General features: G+C 33.8%; 2 protein-coding genes across 2 annotated transcripts; one reads left to right on the forward strand and one right to left on the reverse strand.

Annotated features, from left to right (window-relative positions):
- Positions 1-351: 351 nt before the first annotated feature.
- Positions 352-8,530, reverse strand: LOC126823375 (zinc finger protein 501). Its single transcript, XM_050552185.2, has 2 exons — positions 8,405-8,530; positions 352-5,296 (listed from the first exon to the last, which is right to left on the reverse strand). Exon 2 carries the CDS (start codon positions 5,256-5,258, stop codon positions 3,981-3,983), a length of 1,278 nt encoding a protein of 425 aa, XP_050408142.1. The 5' UTR covers positions 5,259-5,296; positions 8,405-8,530; the 3' UTR covers positions 352-3,980.
- A 257-nt stretch (positions 8,531-8,787) lies between these two features.
- LOC126823364 (uncharacterized) lies at positions 8,788-23,370 on the forward strand. Its single transcript, XM_050552160.2, has 13 exons — positions 8,788-8,873; positions 11,412-11,554; positions 11,930-11,986; positions 12,948-13,030; positions 14,438-14,589; positions 15,327-15,449; positions 16,035-16,194; positions 17,178-17,672; positions 18,439-18,545; positions 19,190-19,308; positions 20,199-20,272; positions 21,396-21,557; positions 22,310-23,370. The coding sequence occupies exons 2-13, from the start codon at positions 11,441-11,443 to the stop codon at positions 22,497-22,499; spliced, it is 1,836 nt and encodes a 611-aa protein (XP_050408117.1). The 5' UTR covers positions 8,788-8,873; positions 11,412-11,440; the 3' UTR covers positions 22,500-23,370.
- Positions 23,371-24,013: the final 643 nt, after the last annotated feature.

Genomic DNA, 24,013 nt, shown 5'->3' on the forward strand with positions numbered 1-24,013 from the left:
GTCGAAAGGATAATTGAGAGAACATGTAATTGAAGCAACATTCTGCCATTGTGGCATCAAAAGAAAAGGATCGAGGAGAATGATGAGGGTGGAATCTTACACTCCTTAAAAGACTTTACAGTAATACTCAGTAACTGTGCTACAAGACTGAATATAAATGTTAATAAATTACACAGTTTGGTTTAAGATGAATTAGGAAATAAATACAATTCATCAAGGGAGAGTTTTGATATTGAATTATAATATCTAAAATGAAACATCCCAGATTAACCACTTATTTATGGAGCACGTATGAGACTGACCCACTTTGTTTTCATATAAGATACCCAATAAAATACAAGACAAATCATGTCAAATTTATATTGATATTTAATGCCTCTAACAAAACTGAATTTATTGAAAATGCTATAAATAAAAACCGCCAAACTTAACAACTGCGGATAAAACTAGTGATTCTATTAAGTATATATTATAGCAACCATATACAATATACATGTTTTTAACTTTTGCAAGTCAAACATTTCGTAGGGATGCCAAATGTGTATATCAATGACATCACAGCCCTAAATATTATCTCTGTATGGGAAGTAGTTCATTAAACTTTCTTTACATAAATTATGTTAAACCTTTTATAGTATTTTTGAAAAAAAAACCACACAGTTTGGAATTAATTTTAGGAAACAGGGGCAGATCTAGTCTTTTCGTAAAATAGGGGAGGTGGTCATGGCAGTGTTCCTTGGCAAGTCAACTGAGTAACCGTAGGCTAGATGCAGGGATACAGCCTTCTTTAAGAATATGGAAGTGGTAGAGCATAAGAATTCTACTAAGAATATGGAAGTGGTAGAGCATAAGAATTCTACTCTTGTAAAATATAAATGTCCCCTATGCCGTTGGGTAAAATGTTTAAGGAATGAATATTTATTTTTTCTTATTATAATTAAATGATCTTTTATAAATTCATGATGCATGGAAAATATTATTGCTTTATGCCATTTGATTATTGGTCACATGATTCTCACTACATAATTTTGTTAAAGATATTTTCATTGTGTCAATATGGAGTCAGCGGTATCATACTGTATATGGTGTACATTTTATTCATAACAGGACATGACATAACTTTAAATGAAATAAATTATCAACAACAACCACAATTAACAATAACTATTCAACATTATTTACGTCACGTGTACACTTTTCTCTAAAATTTATCATTAACATATCAACATGCAGGACAACAATACAAATTATCATTATTGCCTTAAACTGGACTACTAAAAAACACAACCAGCGGCTGCCAGATACACCCACATTTTCGAGAGATGGATAGAGAACAAGCTAAAACGAAAGTGATTTTTCCTACAATCAAGGGCCATAATTCAGGAAATTACAAACCGATATGCGCATATATCGAAAGGAACCGAGATCTTTGGGTTATAAACTTATATTTCAAGTTTCAACGAAATCAGATAAAAATTGTGACCTCTATAGAGTCCACAACCTTGATATACCATATTTTTACGCTATTTGAGAACGAAGGACGACCATTTTGTCTGTCAGTTTTGGGCCGATTTTCACGAAATTCGAACTCAGCTGTCCTTAGGGTGTAACGGTGATATAATAATACGTTGTTTTAAATCGGATAAAAATTATGACCTCTATAGGGTCCACAAGCTAAAAACACGATTTTACGTACAATCAGGGGCTATAATTCTGGAAGTTACAGTCCGATATGTGCGAATATCGAAAGGAACCAAGATCTTTGGGTTATAAACTTACACTTCAAGTTTCAACAAAATCTGATAAAAATTGTGACCTCTATAGGGTCCACAACCTTGATATACCATATTTTGACGCTATTTAAAAAAGAAGGGCAGCCATTTTATGTCAGTTTTGGGCCGATTTTCACGAAATTCGAACTCGGCTGTCCTTAGGGTGTAACGGTGTAATTATAATACGATTTTTTAAATCGGATAAAAATTATGACCTCTATAGGGTCCACAAGCTAAAAACATGATTTTTCGTACAATCAGGGGCCATAATATAGGAAGTTATGGTCCGATATGCGCGAATATCGAAAGGAACCGAGATCTTTGGGTTATAAACTTACATTTCAAGTTTCAACAAAATCAGATAAAAATTGTAACATCTACAGTGTTCACAAGCTGAAAACGTGATTTTTCGTACAATCAGGGGCCATAATCCATTAAGTTACAGTCTGATACATGCTAATATCGAAAGGAACCGAGATCTTAAGGTGATAAACCTATATTTCAAGTTTCATTGAAATCAGATAAAAATTGTGACCTGTAGACTGTTCATAAACAATTGTTGACGGATGGACGGACGGACGGACAGGGGCGACGACAATATACGTCCACATGAAAATGTGATATAAAATAATTAATAGAATACAATATCAAAAAACCATCGTTTTATCCAACGTTTCGTCAGTAAAAATACTAACTTCTTCATTAGTATTTTTACTGACGAAACGTTGGATAAAACGAATATCAAATGCATCATTTTGACTTAGTCAAAATTGATCCCATCAAACCGTCTGTATTTGGTTTGTGTTTCCTGTTTCTACTGATTGGCAGTTTCACATGAAAATGTGGGCGTATAAAAATGGACCACTAGGTCTACTGATAAAAAAATATTAATTTATCTTTTATCAGCATAGGCAGATCTTCTAATTTCAAATTATTGAACAATTAAAGCCATTTTGGCTGACAAACTTGTACCTAAAAGCTCTCTACTCTGCCTGGCCTTGCTTCACTTTCACAATACACTATACAACTCAATATAACCTACAAGCAGGTAAGCTTATGTAAACTTCGTGAAATGTTCCATCCATTATCATATTTCATTCATTATCTAATGTTAGAATAGTTTCAAAAATACACAAGCCCAAATACTGTTGGTCACTATTTACAAAGAAAACCTGGTGATATTGCTATAACAGCTACTCTCTCTATTCTGGAAACATGTGGCTGTGTGGTATAAACAATAAGAAAGTCATTGACTTAAATAGCACATGAAGCTCTTTGATTATATACTCTTCAAAAAAAGTAGGGGATATTGAAATGCAAATACCTATGAAATGAAATGAAATGAAATGGGGTTTAACGTCCTACTGTTCTGCTCCTAAACTGGGCTAATGAAGACGGGCATACAGCAGTGCATTTCCGCAGTTTTGTATTGTTTCTGAATATCCACTACTTTTTTTGAAGAGTATAAATGGTGACTGATAGACTATGACATAACTTTACGACTGGTGTCATAATTTGCTAATTAAAGTCAAATGATATGTGTGTCGGATCATGCATTTTTAATTTATAACTAATTTAATATTTCAAAATAATTAACATACATGTATAAAGAAATAGCAATGACTAAACTTCTCCTTTTCGTTTGTACATTTATGGCAGTGGCTCACAACCCAGGAGGTCATGGGCTTGATACCTGCATTGGCTGAGAATGTTCCTCAAAAATTTTCCAGCCTGTGTTCACCTTGTCAGTGGAGCAGGAAGGGCGGCCAGCTAAGATAAGTGTTCTAGTCATTTGGATGGGAACGAAAAACTGAGATCCCATGTAGGGAAAAGATCCCTTGACAGTTGGAATTTGAAATACCGGTAAGAGATGGCTGTACAAAATGTATCAAGACACATGTGTACTCCATTCTACAAGATTGTAATTAATGACTAATATTAAAACTATATGAGCAGTGAAATCCATTATGCTGATCAGTTACAGAAAACATATATTTGAATTATTTGTATATATTACCTAATTATTTATTATTGTCCTTCTTATAATCAAAGAAAATCAGCATATTCCCCAGAATTTTAGATAGGACGGATCCATTTTGTCTACAAAGTTACTACAAAACTTTTTATAGTGATCTACTTTACTTTGGCACTACACTCGAATTTAATAACATAGTTAATAATTTATACTTAAAAACTCTATTTGAGGTATTAAGAAAAGCCGTGAATGGTAGAAGAATGATTATTTAATAGTTTAAATCGATGAAATGGTATATGTTCTTGTAATGCTATTAAAGAACTAAACTTGTGACCACAAACTCCACAAGCATGATCTGATTTTAAAGAGGATGATGTCATTGCTGATATAGATGACTCCATTTCATGCTTCTTATTAGCAGCATGAAGACGAGCCGAAGCTATTGTATCTATTCGATGTTGTTGTATGTGATGATCTAGTGCTACTGGTTCATGAAAAACAGCACTACATTGATTACAAGAATAGGAACCATTGCCACCAGTACACCCCTGACAATGTTTAATATATGTTACCCGAGAACGAAATGATTTGTTACAATTTGAACATAACAAGGCATCGCCTTTCTCAGAATTGGGTTTAGTGTCTACTTGATCTAACACTTCATTATCTAGTAAAAAGTCAAAATCTACATCATCCTCCATACTATTATTACTATTGTTATGTTTATTGAGATAATCTCTAGAGTTGGGACCACAGTGTTTCTTTTGATGATATTTCAATGAAGAGTAGGCAGCATATGATGATGTGCAGTATTTACAACCATACGGTTTTTCACCAGTATGTAAACGTTCATGAACTCGAAGAGAGACTTTTCGTGCAAATCCATCCCCACATATTTCACACTTGTAAGGTTTCTCTTTGGTATGACTAATCATGTGATCTTGAAGATTTCCTTTGGTAATAAAAGATTTTTGACAAGAGGGACAAACATAAGGTTTATAACCTGTATGAGTTGATAAATGAAACTTTAGAGTGTTAGCCTGACTAAATGCTTTATCACAGTGGCAACATTTGTGGGGTTTCTCGCCACTATGAATGCGCCTGTGTACGTCCATATTAGCCTTGTATGTAAATCCTCGTCCACATTCAGGACAATGATGGTCCTTGACATCTTCATGTATTTTCATGTGTGTTTTGAGGACTGCTTTTTGTCGAAAGTATTTTTCACACACTTCACATTGATGACCTTTCTGTCTAATTCTAGATGGTTGGCTAGTTTCTGGTCTACTACTGGATCGTTCAGGAGTGGCAGATGGCAGTGGGGGAAAATGGCTGGCATAGTGTTCTCTTAAAGCCGCATCACTTGTAAAGTCTTTCTCACATTCAACACATTCAACTTTGTGTCTAAGATTCAGTCTTGGATAATAGCCACTATTTGGATTCATATCTTGATTTAAATAAGAAATTGGTAGTGGTAAATGAAAACCATTAAAATTCCCCACTGGATTCATGTTATATTGGTGTCTTGGGTTCTGGATGACAATGTTGACTGCAAAAAATAAAAGTAAACATTAAAGACAACATAGCAATTTAGTTGTAACAGGACCTAATAGTTCAGTAGCTGTTGCTTGTCACGAAAATTATGTTATTTCAGCTTGACATCTTAACATATAACAATCATAAACATGTATAATACCATACATGTACCAGTACATGTATATACCTTGTACTACAATACCAATACAATATTAAAAGTTTAATGGAACTAGAAGTTAGAATTCCATGGACTAGTTCATGGTCTAAAAATAATTGGAAGTGAAGTCTGAATAATAAATTATGATTTTTTTTTCATTTCTTGGCTGATTTCAATAGACTGATCATCATGAAATCAGACAGCCTAAGAGTACTTAAGGATGTTACTGGCTACTGTTGGAAACAATTTTGACCTCATAGGTCTCTGATGTCAGATATTCATATATATTTTGGATATCAAGGAGTAAGGAATTCAAAATTTCCTTCTTAGTCTAAGCATAAGAGCTAGGCCTACTATAAGCAATGCAAAAGCTTGCTAGAGGCACCACTGATAATATTTTTATCAATGTCAAAAAACTGACCGTAAAATGTGTCGTTTTTGTTACGCGACTTTGGGAAGTTGTATGAACACCAACATCAGCGACTTTGTGCTTTTCGTGTTGAGACGAAAACAGAGTTTGTGTCGAGCGTGGTTTGGACATTCAAAAACGCATTCACAACTTATTTCTTATATTTCGAAAAAATAAAATAATCAGGAAAAGGCAAAAACGGCGCTCGTCACTGAATGTAAGCATATTTTCTGATAGAAAGACCCCTATATCAAAGGAAATAAATTATATAGCCCAAATCTAAAAATTCCAATAAATAGTTAATGGTTGCATGGATGTTTCCTGAAAATTTGATGCCTCTTCAATGGTTGCTGAGAAATTGTCTTCGGTCACTTTTTTTGCAAATTTAAAAAAAAGTGTATACTGTCATTACTGACCACGATCAATTTTGGGCCATAAAAGTTCAATAACATTCTTATTAGGGTTTCAGACTGCCTAGCCAGTGTGAAACACTATTGTTTTTGTTCGGATTATTATTCTTTGATTATTATTATTATTATTTTTCCATTTGAGTATATCTCAGAAACTACTTGTCGGATCGATTTGATGTCTTCGGTGTTACTGGGAAAGTGGGTTTGACTTAAATTTTAAAGCTATTTCCAACGTTCTGCGACAATGCGAAATGTCCGAAATCACCGAAGTTGTCGTTTTTCGATATTTTGCCATAATGTTATCAATAATTGTCGGATTGTAATATTTGATACATTTTGACATAGCCAGAGACAAGGCACATAGCTACAGTTCTTTGGATTTTTTATTTTCGACGAATCTTAGGAGATATTAGGTGCCAAATTTTGAAAATTTAAATTTTTACAAAAAATTTTTTTATTAATGAATATTTTTATGTGGTATTTTACTTAGGGTTAAAGAGTCATCTCATTTGACCAAAAATGGCAACATTTTTCGCCACCATATTTTTCCTTGGCCCCCATTGGCTTATTCAGTTTTTCAGTCTTGGATTAATTATTTATTGTTTGATTTGTATAAAACAAAGTTCATATACTCCGTGGTCCAAAATGTCATTTTTATTCTTACCAGTAAAATTGACTTTTGGCAACGGAAGTGACATAAATTTAGCAAAAACTACAATTTTGAGAGTTCGGTACCACTTTTTGAAAGCAAATATTATTTTTTTCAAATCTGGTATGACTGAAAGGGTGTGCCCTGTAAAGGCGCAGAAAACATCGGCCTCACTTTTTTTAATTTCGATTTCGTTTTCAGGTAATTTCGATTTAAAGGTGAAAAAGGGTGAAAAAATGAGCTATTTACAACCCATTCAGGCTTTTCATATTTTAAAATTTTTTTTCGCAACTTTCATAAACTAGTAGCAATAATCCATACGAAGAGAATGTATGTGAAAATTAGTTTGTAATATAAGCAGTTGCCGAGAAATGGGCAATTTTGCATGAGGCTCTTTTTACGCTAGTTTGCCTGTAAAAGTGTCAATTATTATTCGATTTTCATAAAAGTGACACCATTTGATGCGTATTGTCAATTTTAACTAGGTCAAACCAATTTAACATTTTCAATGTCACCGGAAATGACGTAATTTGGGCAAAAAATGTATTTATAGCCTTTAAACCAGTAATTTATTCAAACGAGTCGTATTTGTTATTTGTTTAAAATTTTGATATTTGATTCCAAGCAACTAATAGAATGAACCCATACGATCATATAGATATCACAAAATGGTTTCTAACTTGTTCAGTTGCGGAGAAAAAGATGGTTTTCAACAGGTAACTCTTCAAGGTTTTTGGTCCATAAAAGTGTCAATTATTATTCGATTTTCATAAAATTTCCTGTGTGTAATACCTAATGCCATTTACGATGTTATACAAGTAATTTAACACTTTTTCTGTCACCGGAAGTAACGTCATTTTGGCAAAAACTGTATTTTTAGCCTTCAAAACAGATATTTTATTCAAATGAGTCTGATTTGTATTGTTTTTAAAATTATATTTGATTTCATAAAACTAATTTAGAATTTTCATTATCACCGGAAGTAATGTAATTTTGTCAGGATCACTTACATGTAACAAATGTATACAATGAATTGATATTGCCGGATTTGGTTGATTCTGCGTACATTTTATTTGATGTGCGAAATGCTTACATGGAAACCTGTTTAATAGTTTCATCGGTACCGGAAGTGACATATGTTCAAGGGTAACGGGGCACCAGTGAAACCCGTCGTTACTGCGTCGCAGTTCTAGTTTCTTAATCGATATTGAAATTTGGGGGGGTTTCTTAAATGGGAGAGGGGTTGGAAAACTAGTAAATATTCAATTTTAGTCAGATTCAAAAATTTAAAAAAGCTTATGCAATGCTACTACTATAGTACTAGTACACCCTGACTAAAATAAAGCCAAGTACGAACAATCCAAACTTTTAGACAAAATACTAATATATCCGACTCCGAGACACACCACAACAGGGTGGGGTGTATACCCAGGTTCAGTAACCTTGCTAGGCAGTGCAATTTTTAAAAGGAAAAATGTAGTGCACCAAAATATTACCAAATAAACCGGAATGCAGACGACAAAGCAGCTATTTGTTGACAGAAAAGGAAGTATTCGCAATAATTTATAAAATTATAATTCGCCAAAATATTCGTCAGCCATTTTAGCTTGCCTTTTATAAAGGTAGATTACTCAGTTATATCTCAATTTTGGTTTCGGAACATGTGCAATGTGAATAGGAAAATTGGGACATTCTGTTTTGTTTGAATTTCAATCATTTTTGGTAGCACAACACGTTTTGACAATTTATACTGAACTTTAAATTAACACTGTCTTGCAGCTTTTATATTAATCATATTAAATATTGCTGTCCAAAATTACATGCGGATTCTATCCAAATCTGAATATTAAACTAACCACCGGAAGCGAAACTGAAAGAAGGTCAAACGTGAAACGTGAGAGTGACTTCTGCTCAATGTTAAAGTTTTAAAGAAAACAATAATGTCGTATCTTTATGTTAATCTAGGTATGATCTTTATCAAATAAGAAAATAGCATATCGACGTCATGCCCTTTTTACGTTTTAAACCTCCTTTTCTTTTCGAACACGACAAAGTCAAATAAAAAAAAAGTGCCCCCCGGCAATGCCCAAAATAATTATGAATATGATGAAATCAACACTGACAACAGTTAAGTCTAGTTTGCCTTACCATACCCGCATACTTGCGTCATAATTATTTTTAATGCTTGATAGAGACATAGGAACTAGTAAGTGATAGATTTGTTAAAGTCCTTATATGTAATTTTAGTGCTATAGTATAGATGAATTTCTAAGAGGAATATCAACCAGCGGTTGCCAGGCAAGATACGCCCACATTTTGCAAGAGATGGATAGAGAACAAGCTAAAAACAAAAGCGATTTTTCGTACAATCAGGGGCCGTATTCCAGAAAGTTATGGTCTGAAATGGGCAAATAACAAACAGGACTGAGATCCTTGCGATATAAAGATATATTTTAAGTTTCATCAAAATCAGATAAAAATTGTGATCTCTAGAGGGTCCACAACCGTCGTATTACATAATTTTTCACAATTTGTGTACAAAGAGCGGCCATTTTGTCTGGCAATTTCATTTTGATTTTCCCAAAATTCAAACTTAACCATCATTAGGATGTAAAGGTGATATACTCAAACGGTTTTTAAAATTGGATAAAAAATTGTGACCTCTTGAGAATCCACAAGCTAAAAATGTGATTTTTTGAACAATCAGAGGCCATAATCCAGGAAGTTACATTTGGATATGTGTGATTATCAACAGGAACCAAGATCTTTGTGATATAAATTCATCAAGATCAGATAAAAATTGTGGCCTCCATAGGGTCCACAACATTGATATACTATATTTTTACAATATTTGCATACGAGGGGCGGCTATTTTGCCTGGCAGTTTTGGTCCGATTATCACTAAATTCGAACTCAACCATCATTAGTGAGTAACAGTGATATATTCACATGTTTTTTTTTTAAATCGGATAAAAATTGTGAACTCTACAGGGACCACAAGCTAAAAACGTGATTTTTCGTACAATCAAGGACCATAATTCAGAAATTTTTATTCCGATTTGCGTGAATATCGACTGGAAACCAAGATCTTTGGGTTATAAAGATATATTTCAAGTTGCATCAAAATCGGATCAAAACTGTGACTTCTAGAGGGTCCACAACCTTGATATACCATATATTTACACTATTTGTGTACGAGGGGTGGCCATTTTGTATGGCAGTTTTGGTCTGATTTTCACAAAATTCAAACTCAACCATCATTAGGGTGTGACTGTGATATACTCAAGTTTTTTTTAAATCGGATAAAAATTGTTACCTCTAGAGGGACCACACCCTAAAACATGATTTTTCATACAATCAAGGACCATAATTCAGGAAGTTACAATCAGATATGTGTGAATATCAACAAGAAAAAAAAGATCTTTGGGTTATAAACATATTGTATTTCAAGTTTCATCAAAATCAGATCAAAATTGTGTCCTCTAGAGGGTCCACAATCTTGATATACAATAAATTTACACTGTTTGTGTACGAGGGTCGGCAATTTCCGTCCGATTTTCATGAAATTGGAACTCAAACATCATTACGGTGTAACAGTGATATATTTGAACTGTTTTTTAAATCGGATAATATATTAATAATTGTGACCTAGAGGGACTACAAGCTAAAAACGCGATTTTTTGTACAATCATTGGCTGTAATTCAGGAAGTTGCAATCCGATACGTGCTAATATCTAAAGGAACTAAGATCTTTGGGTTATAAAAATGCATTTTAAGTTTTATCAAAATCGGGTGAAAATTGTGACCTCTAGAATGTCCACAAGCTAAAAACGTGATTTTTCTTACAATCAGGGTCATAATCCATGAAGTTATGGTCCGATACATGCCAATATCGAAAGGAACTGAGATCTTTGGGAAATAGACCTATATTTCAAGTTTCGTCAAAATCAGATAAAAATTGTGACCTGTAGGGTGTCCATAAACAAATTATGGACAGACAGACGGGGGCGACGGCATAATAGGTCCACATGAAAATGTGGGCGTATAAAAATGGCTCTATTACGTTCAGTATTTACGAAGATATGTGAAATTGAAATTTCATTTATCTATGCGTCACACAATGCAGTAAGACCACTGCATTATTGATATGCGTTCTTAAAATCCGATTGAATCCAAGCCGGGACATTATCTGGCTTTGGTATTTTGATTTTGTTTTCAAAATTAAATATCAGCATGGATTAAACTGTGGGAAATGCAAATGGCTTATCAAGACTTTAATTATTTTAACCGTAGGGTCATGTAGAGTCATTCCATGTCAAGTAGACCAAATTCTCAGCTAACAAACAGTCCTTACATAACCTTTAATCAGCCCTTTGCCAATAGGGGATTAACTATGTTGGTTAATACTAAGCAATTTCTCTCATTGATTGATTTTTAGCCTGATAGAAAACCACTAATAAACATTCCATTCATTTCTCAATAATTTATAAAATGTATTTTCAGGTAATAAAGATTAACTGTTGAAACAAAAAATGGCGGAAGAAAGGATCACACAATGGCAGAAGATCAAGAGAAAATTAAATGTTGTGAAACCAGGGACCACACCTCCAAACTGGAAATGTATTGGTCTGATGTTTGTAGCTCTGGTAATCTTCTTTTACTTTGGCAAATATTTATGGTACAAATTATCCCAAAATGTTGCGCGTAGTTTACACAGTCATAATGAAATGAAAGGAAAGCTTTTCATCCTTGCCTGAAATCAAATTTTAAGAGCTATATATTAACCTTATGAAATAGCTCTTCTCAACCATTTACGCAAACCATGTTAAAATTGACCGACTGCGATTCCTCAAGGCTCCTTCATTAATACTAAATTTGAACAGAAACAGGAACTGACTCAATTGAAAACATTTTCCATTTTCTGTGGTCTTTGATTAATCCAGCTCTAGTGCCCTTTCTTTTTATCACTGTAACAATGATTATTTATTAATATATTCTGTTAATATATTTCACAATTTCAGTTATCAAGTGCCTTCAGTTTGAGTTTTCTGTTTCCATTTTTACCTGAAATGGTTTTGGTAAGTTTAATGAAATGGATATGTTTAACTAGCTGTATACTGTATTAAATATTAAATTCAAAGTATACTGATAATTTAGACATTAAACTCAATTACCCAGGGGCGTAAATGTGTGTGTGTATGTGGGGTGGACCAACCCCGGGGAAAAAAGTAGTCCGTCGCAAAATAAGTGCATGCTGTCGGTCTAGACATCATGCATCGGCGACTAAATGAATTAATGACGTAAACAAATAATGCCAAAATAGAAGGAAAAAATCCCAAATAATGTATTTGCCTAAATCCGTGCACCTTAATTGCATATGTCAAACTCCTCGTGCAAAACTATAGTATAAAATAAACTTGTCATTTTTGAAATGATGTTTTTCACTCTTATTCTGTTGTCTGTATGTTACTATGTTGGTTTAAGAAATGTTTTTTAAACAAGATACATTTGTACACTGGCTTACTTGTAGCTGCTAGAAATCATCAATTATATTGTAGTTTGGGAGTGACTTATCAAACTTCCCACTTTAAAATGCTATTGCATTTCTAATGATTTTAAATTTATCCTGATATTACATGTATATATGTCTTTGTAGTTTAGGAGGGACCTATGGAAGATTAGTTTTTTTTTTGCAAACTAAATACGTTGCCTCATTAAATAAAGTTTTTATTATTATTATTATTATTATTATGAAATGAAGAAACAGGCGCGTGTACATGCATGCCTATACATGAATGGGTGGACATTGATTTTTCATTCCATCTGATCAACTAGACACGTTTCCTTGCCAAGGGGAAACCAGACTGAGCAATCATAAGGAAGTTTCTCGGCTGGCACCAGGTTCAAACTCAGGTTGATAATAAAGTAGAGGGTTATTATATACATGATCTAGGATTGACATCCGACCAAGAAACAAACAAACTCTTATATAGAACATGTATATCTAATTTTTAACTGGTATATTGTTATTTTATTTAGACGTTTGGCTATAGTGAAGAAGAAAAGGGATATTATGTAGGGTTAATTGCATCTAGTGTGTTTGCTGGCAGAATCATTGGCAGGTATAGTATATCTGTAAATTTATATTTTAATAAAGCCAGAAACTACTTTGTTTTTGGCATTTGAAAAGCACACCATATAATTTATGGCAGCACATTTAGCTTAATATGGGGTATGGTTTTTACTATTAACAATATTTTTAATTGTCCCACGCCTTTCAAAGAAAGCAGGGGACTATTAAAATGGGTTCGTCCATCTGTCCGTCCGTCTGTCTGTCCGTCACACTTTTTGGGACACAATAACTCTCTTTCTAATTGAGCTAGAATGTTCAAACTTGGTGTAGGTGTTTATTAGGTCAATACCTTGATGGAATTCGAAGATGAGCATTTTCCGCTTAGGGTAAGCAATGATAAGCAATTTGATTGGTTGATGCTTTGGGACACGATAACTTTAGTTCTAATTAAGTGAGAGTGATGAAACTTGGTCTATAGTTTCATTACATCAATACCTTGACTAAGTTCGATATTGAACATTTTCTGCTCAGGGTAAGCAGAGCGATAAGCAATTTGATTGGCCAAGATTTTGGAACGCAATAACTCTAATTGAGCTAGAATGTTCCAACTTGGTGTAGGTGTTTATTAGGTGAATCCCTGGATGGAGTTCGAAGAACATTTTCTGCTGAGGGTAAGCAGAGCGATAAGCAATTTGATTGGTCGAGACTTTGGAACACAATAACTCTCCTTCTAATTGAGATAGAATGTTCAAACTTGGTGTAGGCATTCATTAGTTGAATCCCTTGATGGAGTTCGATGATGAACATTGTCTGCTTACGGTAGGCAGAGATAAGCAATCTGATTGGTTGATGCTTTAGGGGCAAGATAACTTTGGTTATAATGAAGTGAGAGCCTTGAAACTCCCTTATATAGATTCATTATATCATTACCTTGACTAAGTTCGATTGTGCGAATTTTCTGCCTGGGCTAAGGAGCGATAAGCAATTTGATTGGTCAAGACTTTGGAACATAAAAACTCTGCTTTTAATTGAGGTAGAATGTTTAAACCTGCTGTAGATGTTCATTAGGTTAATGTCTTGACTGATTTCAATGAATAACATTTCAAGCTAAAGCTAAGCAGAGCTAATCGATTTCATTGGTCGATGCTTTGGGACAAGATAATCTTGATTCTATCTGATAGAGAGTGATGAAACTTAGTGTGTAGTTAGATTGCTCGATACTTTTGAAAAAAATAAATGTGCGATTAATTAATATGTGTCATCTATTTATTTTGGGATTTCGGTGGGGGACATCAGCCTCACTGTTGGCTTGTTAACATTGTTATAATATATTCTTTTTCTGTAACCTGGATTTAAAGTTAAACATAATTTTTCTATAACATAGACTTAAACTTAATTTTATATAGCCTAGATTTTAATATAATTTTTCAATCCACTTCTCTTTTGATTTTTCTAGTTATATATGGGGTTACTTATCAGATGTTAGAGGAAGGCGAATAGTTCTTCTTGTCTGCATATTTTGTAATGGTTCATGTTGTCTGGCATTTGGGTTTTCAACTAATCTAGCTTTAGCTATAGTTTTCAGATTTTTGGCAGGACTTTTAAATGGTATGTTTTGTCAACAGTTTTGAAATATTTTTTAAAAATACGAAACAAGAACTTTACTTTCATGACATTATGGTATATTGTGAAATGAAATTTTTGTGTCCTTCAATTGGGTAATACATAAACCAAGTATTCAAACTGTGATAATCATTTGGTGATTCTATCCCTGGAATGTACTGGTAATTGATTCCACCCTGATTTTGTGTGGAAAGTTATTGTGGTCACTCTTGACTATCCGTCCTCTAACCCATTAAGGGTTTTCTTTATGAACATCCTGAGATTTCTTGGTTAGTCTAAGGAAGAGTGTTGTTGAAATTTAGAGTTGCCCATGATTTTTATATGGACCATGTCACCAAAATATTGTAAATGCTCTTTGGGTCAGAGTTTTAGAGAGATTTTTTTAATCGAAATGGCTGGCATTGTTTCACTTCAAAATATTAACAGCTAATCAGTTTTTTGGCAAATTTTGTTCATCTCAGATTAGCTAGTTATTCTCGCAAAATAATTTCTTTTAGCTTTACCCCCTTTTTTGACAAAAATTTCAAGTGTTTTCACATATAAAAACTCTAAATTTAACTGTATTGATTGTGTTTTAATCCAAATTTATGTTATAAGCTGATCAATTTCACTGCCAGTCATTCAAGACTTGCAAAAATGACTAGCAATGAGAAAGAATCCTATTGAAATTCAGAATTGTTTATGTTGTTCCATGAATATTTTATGTTTTACACTTTCTTCAGGGATAGTAGGAACAGCTAAAGCGGTATTATATGAAATATCTGATGATACTAATCAAGCTATTGGTATGTCAACTATATCTCTTGCCTGGGGATCTGGTTTAATCCTTGGACCAACTCTAGGAGGTACGGTAATATTTGAGTAATTGGTCACATTAAATGAAACAAAGGATTATAGAATACAATTACATATTGTTTATGCTACACTATAAAAGTGCATAAAAATGACGCCGTTGCTTCTCGGAGGTTGTTTTGTTACTTACAATCTTTTCTTCTAAGGGCTGTATTATCAATAAGGAAGACTAGACTGAACTTCTGAAGCAGAGATGCACCTCAGGAACTTAGAGCCTGGCCGTTTTTTGTTTTTAAGGCACCCTTACCAGCTCCCTAGGGATCTAATAGTTATAATCTCTTTGCACTCTAGACATTTTTGATATATGTATATTTATTCATATAGGGGTATGTACAGTGTTCTAGTGACTTCCGTACATGGGTCAGGCTGTCAGCTGTAGTGGGGTGAATGAAAGAAAGTCACAGAAGGAACTACAAAGTACCTAAAAGTCATGGGTTAATACAAAATTTTACCATAACTGGTTATATCTGATCTTTGGTTATATATTGTTCAAAATGTCATTACTGGAAATATGTTGTTTGTTCATAAATATAATTTATAGCTCTATTAACTTTTAAACTTTGCTATTTTTGTCACAGGATGGTTAGCGTCGCCAGCTAAGAAATATCCTAATTTATTTGACCCAGATGGTTTTCTAGGAATGTTTCCATATGTATTACCTGGTATTAGCTGTTTTACTGTATCTCTCTTCTCATTTGCTTGGATTTTCTTTAAGTTTGAAGAAACGAGCACAAAAAAGTAAGGACATTAAAGTATTGAAAGATCTTTTAGTAACTCAAAAATAAATAAAATTATCTCACACTGTCTTAATAGAATTATAGCTTTATTCAGGGAAACAAGGATTTAAAATTCAGGATTGAAATTAAATAGGGTTTAGCAACCTACTTTTCTGCACCAACCGGACTAATGAAGATGGGCAGAAACCATTAAGTGTGGTATGAGGAAAATTTTTCCCAGTCTACTCTTATTTCAAATTCCAACAACTGTCAAGGGTTCTTTGATGTACATGCCGTCAAATACACAAGACTGTTTTTTCATCCCATCTGAATGACGAGATGTTCCTTACCAAGGTTTCCATCCCACACCCTCCCCTTGTCAGTGATGCAGGATCGAGGGCCTGACAAGGACAGCTGTCTAGTCATTCGGATGAAACGAAAAAAACGGGGTCCCGTGTACACATTGGCGTGCACGTAAAAGATCCCTTGACAGTTGGAATTCGATAATAGAGTAGGCTGTAGTGCTGCTGTACAGGCAAAATTCCCCCTCATAGCACACTGTATGACGTATACTCGTCTTCATTAGCCCAGTTCGGAGCAGAACAGTAGGACGTTAAACCCCATTTCATTTCACTTCATTTCCATCCTACACCACTGACAAGATGAAAGCATTCTGAAAGACCCTGAGGAACTTTCTCTGCAGACATCAAGCTCGAACCGTGACCTCTAGGTTAATGAGACAGTGCCTTACACACTGAGCCACTACCATGGCTGCACTCAAGATCAAACTTTCTTCGTTGGCATGTGTTTTCCCTCCCACCACTTCTATGTTCTAATTCTCATATTTAATATCATCATCTCTGTTTCTGTAAAATATTTTATAAAGTTCCTATGTCACATGACCTTACAAAGGTTATAATAAGCTAAAAAAAATATACCTTTAGCTCAAGATTTGATGTTATTATTCTCTTTTTGGAATATGTTTTGTATCTATTTATGTTTTAGGGATATAGATATCATTATTGAAGATATTGATGGAGATGTTGAAGAAATGGATTTGACAAGTTCTGAAAATGTTCACAAATCGAGATCTGTAGAAAATTTGAAATTAAATCAATATCAGGCTATTTCTTGTGAAGATTTACATAATGAATGTGAAGCAGGCACTTTTTTTGTTAAAACAAATCTGATGAAAGAGGAAATTCTGAAATCCACTGAAGGCTTAAACAAAAGTGAAGCTAAAATTAACAGAACAACAAAAGATGAAATAATTTCTGGTGAAAATGTTACAGAACTTCTTCTAGAATCCAGTGCAAAGAATGATTTGAAGTCAAATTCTGATTTAAGTATAAATAAACTGAATAATAGATATGAAACAAAAGATGACAAGGGTCAGGATTCAGCCACAGATTGTACTGAAGATGACAAAGATAGAGAAAGTAATAAAAAGGAATCTTGTTGGTCAAGATTTGTAAATAGTACACCAGTTGTATTGATGCGGTATGTATTAATGGTCAACTTACTATGAGTTTAGGAGGTTGGGTGGCCAAATGGTTGAATGCATGCACTTATATCATAAGATCTGTCACTGAGTCAAGTAGTTTTGATTCCTTGCTTATATGTGACAAGGAGTAGGGTGGTTTTTCCAGCCTTAGAGGTTTTCTCTTGGTCCTCCAGTCTCCTCCCAGTGCTAAAACAATCCGATTAAAACACAGATCCTATTTTGTTTCGTTTTTTTTTATAGTTCAAAATTTTGTTTTACTTGTCATTACTGCACTAGGATCTGGAAGAGTTATATAATATAACTTGCATTCTGGATGTTGTGAGGGATTAGCCAATGAAACGGTCTGTTACGGCGAGTGTTTGGTGTGAGATGCACGGAACATTGGGTAACCCACTAGATACATTGACGCCGATTGGTTAATCAAATGTCTGACGTCGTAGGGTCAAAAGCCACTCGTGTGACCCCGGACGCAACCTTCCCCTACAACATGTCAGATTGTCATGTAGTAGAGGCCATCGAAAGTATAAAACAAACGAAACGAAATATAGATCTGCATTTTAATCAGACTGGTGCTAAAGACTTAACTACTCATATTGAAATAAAATTGAACCAAATGTTAGTCCCAAAATGACCTAGTTTGTGTTGAGTGAACTATGAGTTTTAAGGAAACAAAATATATTGATTTTGATCTGAGGTGGCCATAATGATTTCCCAATATAAAGTTTTATTTTTAAATTTTTGAGCATATTCTTTTTTTTTCAGTACATCAGATATACGAAACAGTATATTACTGTATACAGTTTATTCATTTGGAGTTATTGGATTTGAAGATATTTTTACAATTTGGGCATCTACTGAGCCAAGATTAGGTATTTACTTTAGATCATTTTGCCTGTCCAGCATCATGGGTTTTTCTCCAGGTCCTCCTGTTTCCTCCCACTACTAAATACCCCTACACACAAATTATTGAAATAAATTGAATCATATGTTAGTCCCAAAATGGCCTAATTTGATTAAACCCCATTTCCCTCTCTCTTTCTCTTTAGATTGTTGATGTTATCATTTTCTTATGAACACTCTACAGGTCAGAATCTCCCGAATCTTGGCATAATTTTTTTAAAAATCGACAAGATTTTTTATTATGTGTATGATATAACCCTATAAAATTTAATAAATTTGGACTAGGTTATCGGAATTTAGAACTCATTTTATCTCAAATCACTGAGTTATCCTCCCTTTGTCTTTCCGCAATTCTTGTCAGAGTTTTTGCATCCGATAGTTTTGAAATGAGATTGTAATCGAAATTTGATTAGATAGACTATCTACATGAATATGTAATTTTCATTCACGGACATAAATATTTAATGTTCATGTAGTAGCTTTAACTGGTTTTGTGCAACAAGCTCTTAGAGTCATAATGTCTTTAAAGCAGTAGCTATGCTCTATATTGTGCAGTGTTTCAGAGTCAGAGCTCACTATATAATAAAAACATGCATTTAATTATGTATTTCAGATGGATTAGGTTTTGATACAAGTGAAATAGGAACCATATTAGGAGCTGTAGCTATACCATTATTACTGATACAACTTGTTATTTATCCTCCTATAGTTAATAAACTAGGCATTAAAATGGTTTGTATTGAAATCTACTACACTCTTTTATACTGTATTGTATCTTATCTTTTGGTTTCCAAGCATGTCATATATATTCAGCGTTATGCACAAGAGAACTATCTACTTTAAGAATTAGTGTCTTAATGCGATTCAAATCGGGGGATCATATGGCTAAGTGGATAAGACGCTGGCTCGCTAGCCTGGAGGTCGGGTGTTCGATCCCTGCATTGGCCGAGAAAGTTCATCCAGATTTTCCGGCGTGGTTCCCACTTGTCAGTGATGCAGGACGGAGGGCCTGGCAAGGACAGCTGTCTAGTCATTCGGATGGGACGAAAAACCAAGGTCCTGTGTACACATTGGCGTGCACGTAAAAGATCCCTTCACAGTTGGAATTCGATACAAGAGTAGACCGTAGTGCCGCTGTCTGGGCAAAATTTCCCTCATAGCACACTGTATGGCGTATGCCCATCTTCATTAGCCCAGTTCAGAGCAGAACAGTAGGACGTTAAACCCCATTTCATTTCATTTCATTTGCTATTCAAATCCGTTTTACAACTTTCATACACTCAAAGATTTAACCATTTCAGTTTTGTTAAATAGAAGCAGAGTAAATACTTCTCAAAAATCTCAAAGTATAGTAAATATTTTCTTCTAAAATCACTGATTTAGGAATTACAATGTTGGTCAAAAGAATAGCTTACTTAAGTTTTTTAGATTCTGTTTATGGCCAGCTTTTATGAACAATTTAAATATTGGAAGAACTGATAAAGAGGCAGTTAATTAAACTTTTGTTTATGGTCAGTTTGAAAGAACAATTACAATTGTTTGGGGTTTTTTTAATGGTAACATTGCTTCTTTCTTTACAATGATATATTTGATGTATTAAATATAACTTCTTTATTTTTCAGTCATTTATTGTATTTAATATTGTTATAATAATAGCTGTACAAACACTGCCAGTTTTACATCTGATATATGACAAGTAAGTTATTTGTATTTAATATAAATCTAAATTTATAGGTTACTATACAGTATACCAGAGGTAAGAAATCCTTAATGTGAGAGGACATTACATCCATTGTCAAACCAAAACCACTTATTTATAATTACCGGTACCCATAACAGCACAACTTGCAAATAATTTTCTCTCTGCTTTTTAGAAGTTTAATGCAAAGGTTTATGTTGACTTTCATTTTAAATGATAATCGATTTTAACATACTGGAGCCAATTATTGAGATTTATTACACTTCATCAGCGAATATTGATAATACTGATTTTGTTAGGCACATCTGGTTGTCTTAAAATGATCGAAAAAAAATGTATTCACAAGTCATTAAGAGAGAGAGAGAGAAATGGGGTTTAACGTCCACCCAACACAAACTAGGTCATTTCGGGACTAACATATGGTTCAAATTTATGTCAATAATTTGCTTGAATGTAGGGGTCTTTAGGAGTGGGAGGAAACTGGAGACAACCCATTCGGCCATCCACCCCCCCCCCCCATAAGTCATTAAACAACATGTAAAACATTTCCTTTCAGTTTGTAAAATTGAATTCATTACAGTACTGTAAAACATCATTTGGACTGACTAAAATTGTACTTGTATATAAAAACTTTTAAATTATGGGGCACCTTTCCAATGCTTTGGCTGAAATAGCGTAATATATGTAACTTGTAAATATAGTACAATACATCCTCGGTATCCCCAGTGTTCTCATTTCGTTGCACTACTCCACTAACCTAGATTGGTTAATCCATGGTGAGGATACATATTTAAGTTATCTGCCCTTGATGATTGTGCTATTTTTATCAGCCAGTCCCATAAATTGTTAATTGCAAAGAAAGTTGGCGAAGGAAGTAACTTTCATCGTGTTGCAACAAGCCACCATATTGTAAGAGGCTAAAGAGTCTTAGTAAGACTGGTTTGTAATCTGTTTATTTGATTGGTTCGTAGAGCAGATAATTTGAAATCGTGAAAACCCTATGGATTAACGCAGGGTATAGTGGAGTAAAACAGAATGAGACCACTGGGGAAACCGAGGATGAGGACAATAGTTTTCAGTGCTTGATAATAACATTAACTTTTTTCTGATTTCGTTTCAGAAAAATTGTCCTATGGGTGTTTTTGATACTGATTTTACTAGCAGAGAAACTTGGAGTTAATTGTTGTTTTTCTGGTTCATCTCTACTTATTAACAATTCCTGTGAACCAAAGCTGGTAGGAGCTGTTAATGGTATGGCAATGACCTTTACAGCCATAGCAAGGTTAGGAATTGTTTTTTTTTATTAGCCTGTTAGTCTTATGTTTTAGTAAGATGTTAGCTCACTAACCTGGAGATCCTGTGTACAATCACTATTCATTGGGATTTTCCTACATGGTTCCCCCTTGTCAGTGTTGCAGGATAGAGGGCCTGGCAAGGGACATTTAGAGTCGTTCAGATGGGACAAAAAAAACAACAAGGTTCAGTGTACACATTAGCATGCATGTAGAAGATCCCTTGGCAGTTGGAATACGATATGATAGTAGGCTGTAGCACAGCAGTCCGGACAAAATTTCCCTCAAATTACACTATATTGTGTAATGTGTATGCCTGTCTTCATGAGCTCATTTAGAGCAGAACAGTAGTATGTTAAATCACATTTCAATTCATTTCTTTCTGTTCTAATAGCATCTTGATCCCACAAATTCACGTTCTCAGGAGTAGCTCTAGTTGTTCTGATAGGACAAATGGCTGATGTCCTCCCATGTACACACTGACATCCATATAAAAGAACAATTAAAAGTCTGAATTGTGTGAAGATGAGGCAGAAACACCCGTGCAAAGTTCACCTCCCTATCATTGCACATGTGACAATAAAGAAATTTAACAAAATTTTAGTTTCATAATTACCAAATTCTTGTGTTGATGAAGCGTTAAAACCAACCTCACCATACTCACCATTAGTAATTTGAACCACATTGATGGATTCATTCAGTTTGACCAAGCTATCTTTATATCCTGTTATTTTTATTTCAGAACGTTGGCACCAACAGTAGGAGGTAGTTTATTTGCCTGGTCTGTAGGTTACGGATCACAACATATTGGAGCACCATTCGATGTTAATTTATCATTCATATTTTTTGGTTTGGTTTTTATGTTAAGTTGTTTAATGTGTATTTTTCTACCTAAAAGCCTCAACAAACAGAAGAAAGCCATGGCCATGTAATGACTTGTTAATGACAGATGGTGTCAGATTGTATATGATAACACTGAAGACAGTATGGCTAACACTATGTCCAAAGAAGTCATAAAGGGGAAGTTATGTGTTCCCGTGTTAGATCATGTATTGTAGTTAAGGTATAGCTTCCAGGTCATAAAGTGGGGGAAGACAATATATTTGTCAAGTGGGACTTGGGAAAGGCTGGTGTTATTTGTTTTTACTAAGATTGTTAAAACCATATGAGTTGAATGCATAACACATTAGTGTATGACAAACAGCATCATATTAAAACAAATTGAAAGACGTCCACATATTGTAAAAGTGTGTGAGCATGACAAATAGTGGTAGACAATTGTATTTTTATGCTATCAATTTATAACAAAATATTGTGATAGTCAATTTTATGATACATTAGAATCTCACTATGGTGTCTGTTATAACCTGGTGTTCAGTATAAGTCAGGGGGCGTTATAAGCATGACTAATTACCTGAAGTCCTTCTGTATAATAGTTAGCCTTGCTATATTGTGAGTGCACTTAGTGGACCACAACATCTATGCGAAGCTGAACAAGTTTGTGCATAATATCCAGTCAAAATATGACTGTAAAATGTCTTCCTTATGATGTCATGCTTTTATGATGGCATAGTTCGACTCCAGTTTGCTGTTTCATTTTATTGAAACATATGCGATGTCGTAAGTTAGGTTGCTAATTCTTGATGTTAGTTGATCAAAAATTTTATTTATTAAGAATAAGATGGAAACATGATATAATCTCCACTTATTTTTGTCCAACAAAGGTTAAAATACAGAAGTTTATATAATGCCAAAAATCTGTTATAGATGTAATAAATTCTATAAAGCTACAGTAAATGTGTATCCGATTTATTTTTTCAAATATTGTCATTAGAATATGTGATAATTTAATTTCTTTAAGCGTACAAGTATCCTATTATACAATATAAAAGTTTTGAATGTAATAAAAATTTGTTGTCTTTGTGAGGACATATCAAACCAAAGAGTTTTTTCTTTGAAATTTGTTCCCTCCATTGCCATTGATTTAGTTAAATTTGTCCATTGGATATTTCCTTTTATAGATTTGTTCTGTATCTTAAATGACTTACAGTTACATCTTACATTCTATAATACACCATGTCACATCTTACTTTTATTCTACAATACACATTGTCCCAAATGACTTTTATTCTATGACATACCATGTCACATCTTATATATTACTTATATATTATAATACACCAAGTCACATCTTACTTATATTCTATAATATACCATGTCACATCTTACTTATATTATACTTAATATACTTATATATTATAATACACCATGTCACATCTTACTTATATTCTATAATATACCATGTCACATCTTACTTATATTCTATAATATACCATGTTACATCTTACTTTTATTCTATGACATACAATACCATATCTTACTTATATTCTATAATACACCATGTCACATCTTACTTATATTCTATAATATACCATGTAATATCTTA

The sequence above is a fragment of the Patella vulgata genome, chromosome 6 (genome assembly GCF_932274485.2).
Source record: "Patella vulgata chromosome 6, xgPatVulg1.2, whole genome shotgun sequence".
NCBI lineage: Eukaryota > Metazoa > Mollusca > Gastropoda > Patellidae > Patella > Patella vulgata.